Source organism: Ranitomeya variabilis, chromosome 1, assembly GCF_051348905.1.
Source record: "Ranitomeya variabilis isolate aRanVar5 chromosome 1, aRanVar5.hap1, whole genome shotgun sequence".
Classification (NCBI taxonomy): Eukaryota; Metazoa; Chordata; class Amphibia; order Anura; family Dendrobatidae; genus Ranitomeya; species Ranitomeya variabilis.
In genome coordinates this window covers 492,924,190-492,929,819 of record NC_135232.1, presented here as the reverse complement: position 1 = coordinate 492,929,819, position 5,630 = coordinate 492,924,190, and the positions used below count along the sequence as shown (strand labels likewise).

At 41.8% G+C, this 5,630-nt stretch overlaps 1 protein-coding gene across 1 annotated transcript; it reads left to right on the top strand.

The window, feature by feature from the left end:
- Nucleotides 1-2,719: 2,719 nt before the first annotated feature.
- On the top strand, nucleotides 2,720-5,419 carry LOC143796481 (uncharacterized). The gene is made up of 4 exons (XM_077281034.1): nucleotides 2,720-2,779; nucleotides 2,983-3,079; nucleotides 3,157-3,531; nucleotides 5,404-5,419. The coding sequence occupies exons 2-4, from the start codon at nucleotides 3,021-3,023 to the stop codon at nucleotides 5,417-5,419; spliced, it is 450 nt and encodes a 149-aa protein (XP_077137149.1). The 5' UTR covers nucleotides 2,720-2,779; nucleotides 2,983-3,020.
- Nucleotides 5,420-5,630: the final 211 nt, after the last annotated feature.

Genomic DNA, 5,630 nt, shown 5'->3' with positions numbered 1-5,630 from the left:
CACTTTTGGTCAACTAGTTTATGTGGAAGTGGGCCAGGGTTTTGGCTTCATCCGTGAGGTCAAGACCAGCCAGAAAATACGTGAAATTTGGGAGACCCCTGGAAGAAGGTGACTGGGTCTCCTTTTATAAAGAGAACTGCCCTTGGGGCTACTATGGAGTGGCCATGACCCTGTGTACCCCGGAGGAAGTGCAACAACACGCAGGATCGAGCTTGATCTAATCAGACTCCCACAAAGTTTTTTGTTCTTCAAGCCCCCTATGCAAATTGCTTAATTGGGGCAATCTGTGGTCTCCACGGCTGCAGAGCCACCTCCATCTCAAAGTTGGGGATGGACTAAAGGAGGAGTATAGACAGGACAGTGACTCTTGTTGTGCCATTGCACCAAAAAAAGGACTGTTTGGAGTCATTCCTGGCAAAGGAAAATGACCTGTAGTTTTTCCCCAGAGGACAGGGGAGTTTTGTGGCCAGAAGCTGTCATAAGGACAGGGGTTTTTTTGTGTGTTTGATCCAGAGGACTGTGAGCTGGGTGTTTTCATATAGAGCCTATGGTCTCTTTTGTTTTTGTTGTACCTGTTGTGCTCATTCTGCTGGAAAAGCAGAACCACCCTAAAAATGGTGTTCCAGGGTACAAAACTACCACATTTAAAGAAAAAGGAAGTATGTCCCATTGAAAAAAAAAATAATAATGGACCTGACTCATACTGAGTCCTTTTTCTTTGTGTTTGCAGTTTTAGGACTGTTCTTTACATGATGTATACATTAAAGTTTTACGATGGTTGGGGACAATCATATTGAAAGAAACGGGGAATGTAGGGAATGTGACATTATGTCTTTAATATGTCTTGCATATAATATGATACTGCTACACTATTCAGTGTATTATCACTATGTATTAATGGTACTGCTACATGTCTAAGTGTATTACCATTTTTTGTTAAATGTATATGTTTATACCACTGTTTGCACATGCTTGTTATATTATTGTTAGGGAAAGTGAAGTACCAAGTGTTAGTCACTAGAAGGGTCACTATTTAATGGGGGTATTCACATTGTGGTTAAGATAGCAAATAGTAACCATGAAGAGTGCCCAATTGAAATTTTTAAAATATTACGTATGACAACATATTTTTACCTAAAATGCAAAGAAAGTGTGTCATCATTACTTTTAAGCTTTTTAGAAATCATGTCATCTTCAACTTGCTTACCTGTTCACAATAATAGTCATTGTGTCTAGGGTCGCACAAAATTTCACATGCCATGTATTTTGTTACATTACAACCTGTGTTTACATATTTTTGTAATCAAATTTTTGTGTGATGCATCAGTACTAAATAGTAGGGTTGAGCGAAACGGGTCGATCATTTTCAAAAGTCGCCGACTTTTGGCTAAGTCGGCGTCTCATGAAACCCGATCCGACCCCTGTGCTTGTCGGCCATGCGGTACGCGACTTTCGCGCCAAAGTCGCGTTTCAATGACGCGAAAAGCGCCATTTCTCAGCCAATGAAGGTGAACGCAGAGTGTGGGCAGCGTGATGACATAGATCCTGGTCCCCACCATCTTAGAGAAGGGCATTGCAGTGATTGGCTTGCTGTCTGCGGCGTCACAGGGGCTATAAAGGGGCGTTCCCGCCGACCGCCATCTTACTGCTGCTGATCTGAGCTTAGGGAGAGGTTGCTGCCGCTTCGTCAGAAGCAGGGAGAGCGTTAGGCCGGCGTCACACTGGCGAGTTTTACGGACGTAAGAGCGCAGAAACTACGTCCATAAAACTCGCATTACATACGGCACAATTATTCTCAATGGGGCTGCTCCTATTAGCCGTATATTACGGTTCAGTATTATACGGCTTTCTACGGCCGTACAAAATCGCAGCATGCTGCGTTTGTCAGCGTATTGCGCTAATAATACGCCAATGAAAGTCTATGGGGGCGAGAAAAATACGGATTCCACACGGACCTGCAGTGTGACTTGCGAGAAATACGCAGCGGTGTTAGTGAAAAGTCGGTAATTCAATTGCCGGCTTTTGCTCTCTCCTTCACAAACCCGACATGATATGAGACATGGTTTACATACAGTAAACCATCTCATATCCCCATTTTTTTTGCATATTCCACACTACTAATGTTAATAGTGTGTATGTGCAAAATTTGTGCACTGTAGCTGCTAAAATAAAGGGTTAAATGGCGAAAAAAATTGGCGTGGGCTCCCGCGCAATTTTCTTCGCCAGAGTGGTAAAGCCAGTGACTGAGGGCAGATATTAATAGCCAGGAGAGGGTCCATGGTTATTGGCCCCCCGTGGCTAAAAACATCTGCCCCCAGCCACCCCAGAAAAGGCACATCTGGAAGATGCGCCTGTTCTGGCACTTGGCCACTCTCTTCCCACTCCCTGTAGCGGTGGGATATGGGGTAATGAAGGGTTAATGTCACCTTGCTATTGGAAGGTGACATTAAGCCAGATTAACCCTTGTCAGGCTGCATAATTTTACAACCTTAACAGGCTGCATAGGTACAATTGTACCTTCACATATACCTCCACTGTGGGAAGACTTTACTTGGTTTCAGAAACTAAAGTTCATTCAGCTACAAATGTTATGCTGATATCTATTGTTCAGTGTTGTTACTGGTCACTTATGTTGCTGTCAATTAAGTTAATTCAAACTGGGAGTGGCTTCTACTTGTCTTCCTGCCTCCCTCCTCTCATTAGCCATTTTGCTGTTCATCTCATTGCTGTGAGCACACATTTCTAGGCTTGTGAAGTCTTCAATTTCTTGGAAACGAAGGTAGGAAAGTCTCACAGCATCTAACAGCCAGTTATACCTTTATTCTCATTATGTGGGGACAGAACAGTCAAATTGTCTTTCAGCCTGGACTTGGCTTACATATATTTTGTATGAAACTTATCACTATAGGTATAATTTTTATACGAAAAATGGATAATAATTAGTATCTACATATTGTTTTACGATGTTTTATTTATATTCAGCACAAAATACGAAGCCAAAATTCATCTAGCAAGTCATCATGAGTGATAGTAATGCTGGATCTAGTTTCCGCCATAATCCAAGAAAACGTGTTTGCAGGTTAGTATAATTTTGTGAAAAGCCAATAATGTAGTATTTCGGAAAATTATTTATTTTACATTTTTTCATATTTACAGATTTACGTCTGACGAAATAATGCGAATGCTAGAAGAATCTGATTCTGAGCATGAGGATGAACCATATGTTGCATCTGATGATGAAAACTATGTACCACAAGTGGATGTTACTGAAGAAGATTCAGACATTGAACAAGAAATGGTCATAGAGCATGAAAATGAATACGAACCAGACGAAAGTGTTGAGGATGATTCTGTGCCTCAAAGTGCAGGCGACATTTGGACTGCTAAGGATGAAACTCAATGGTGCAGTAATCCACTGCCAAATGCACAAACAAAATCTCGTAATGTCCTACGACAAAGAGGTGGCCCTGCAGCAATCAGCAACCTATATACAGCAAAAGAGCTATTCAAGTCCATCATGACTCCCGAGATGTGTGACATCATATTACGGGAAACGAATCGAAAGGCCAAGAGAGTTTGTGATGCTTACAACAACGAACTGGTACAACGTTTTCCTGATTCTTCCAAACGGCCACCACAAAAAACATTCAAGCAATTTACTGAAACTGAACTTCATGCATTTTTGGGCATACTGATTGCTGCTGGTGTGCACAGAGCCAACAAAGAGAATCTGGAGGAAATGTGGAATGTTGCTGCTCTGCCTCTTATACGTGCAGCCATGTCTCGTGACCGCTTCAAGATGATACTCAGATTTATCAGGTTTGACAACGAAAATACACGTGCAGAACGTGTGCAAACAGATAAAGCTGCACCAATACGGGACATCTGGACAATGCTGAACAGTAATCTGGAGAGAGCCTACAAGCCATATCATTGTATCACCGTCGACGAGCAATTATTTCCATTTAGAGGTCATACTAAATTTACCCAGTATATACCTTCAAAACCAGCTAAATATGGCATAAAGATTTTCTGGGCTTGTGACTCATCAAATGCCTACCCTTTACAAGGTCAGCTCTACACTGGGAAACCAACTGATGGTCCTCGACAAGTAAACATTGGAGAACGAACAGTATTGGACCTAGTGAGCTCGTATAAAGGCTCTGGAAGAAATGTCACCACCGATAACTTCTTTACAACCATGGAACTAGCTAAGGTATTGAACTCCTGGAACATGTGAATAATGAAACACTAGCGCACTACCTATACTAGAAAAATAAAGACAGAGGGGTGCAGCAAAGTGGACACAATTGAACTATAAAAAACCAGGAAAAGAAACCACTGAAACATGCTGCACACCACAATATATATCAATAATATAAAAGGTAAACTTTATTGACACAAATAAAAACATTAAAAACACATAATACACCACAAGAACCCACAATGATCCATGATAATAATAATGATAATAATAATGGTAATGATCAACTACGGGCAAGTATCCTATGAACCATGTGAGTGTCTATGAGATGAAGAGTCATATATCTCAACAATAACCACATGAAACAACATAGGAAAACAACCCATGGATGTGCTACTCATGAGATAAAGTATAGCCCAGATGAAATGCACATATGATGACTACCACAAGTGGCCCTGCTGCCTCTGGATGAGAATATAAAGCCAGAAAGCTGGACACAATGAATAACGGCTATGCTGACATAGCCACATACCACAATGAAGAGGAAAATCCTGAATCCAGCCAAATGGGCAAAAAATAAAATGGTAACATCAAGGGTATGAGCGTACCAGAAAGCAGGTGCCCGGGATCAGAGTGGGTGCGGACCCCACGCGTATCGCCGTTACAAGGACGGCTTCGTCAGGGGAAGGGTGTCACACTGTGGTCAAACTCCGTTTAAATACCTTGTAATCACAGGCAAATGTGAGTGAGGACGCCGGAGACCGGAACCGGAAGTGGCGCACAAGGAGGGCGGAAGTATGAGAACGGTAAACGTCTTTGCCCATAGTCAGCAATGCGCATGCGCCGAGGATTAACAGCGCAGCGCATTGCGCAAGAAAAGAAGAGAAGAAATCATTAGGGATATGCACCAGTATAAAAAATAATAATAAATAATATATATAAATATATCAAAGGGCGCAATATCCCCATTGTAACCACCTGCAGGAAAGCCTGATGTTATACAAATAGACAAACAGACACATACGGACACAAGAGGAATATGACAAGACAGGGAACACACATGTTAGAAGGAGATTATGACCATAAATAATGCTGGTAGCAAATGAGTCAATATGGCAAGTAAGGTATGGTGAACAAACGTGCCACCACATTGTGGTGTGCAGCATGTTTCAGTGGTTTCTTTTCTTGGTTTTTTATAGAACTCCTGGAACATGACACTAGTTGGTACAGTGAGAAAAAACAAAAGGTTCCTACCTAGCAACATGCAGCCTGCCAAAGAAAGGCCTGTAAACTCGACAAATTTTGCCTACAATCATGATGCAACAGTCTGTTCATATGTACCAAAGAAGAACAAATCAGTCGTGCTTCTATCATCTATGCACATGACGGGAGAAGTTGAAGAGACACTAGCAGCCAAGCCAGAGAT

Coding starts and splice junctions, on each gene's coding strand:
- LOC143796481 (XM_077281034.1), top strand. CDS start 3,021: ATGAGTGATAGTAATGCTGGATCTAGTTTCCGCCATAATCCAAGAAAA. Junction 3,080..3,156: donor CCAAGAAAACGTGTTTGCAG/GTTAGTATAATT, acceptor TCATATTTACAG/ATTTACGTCTGACGAAATAA.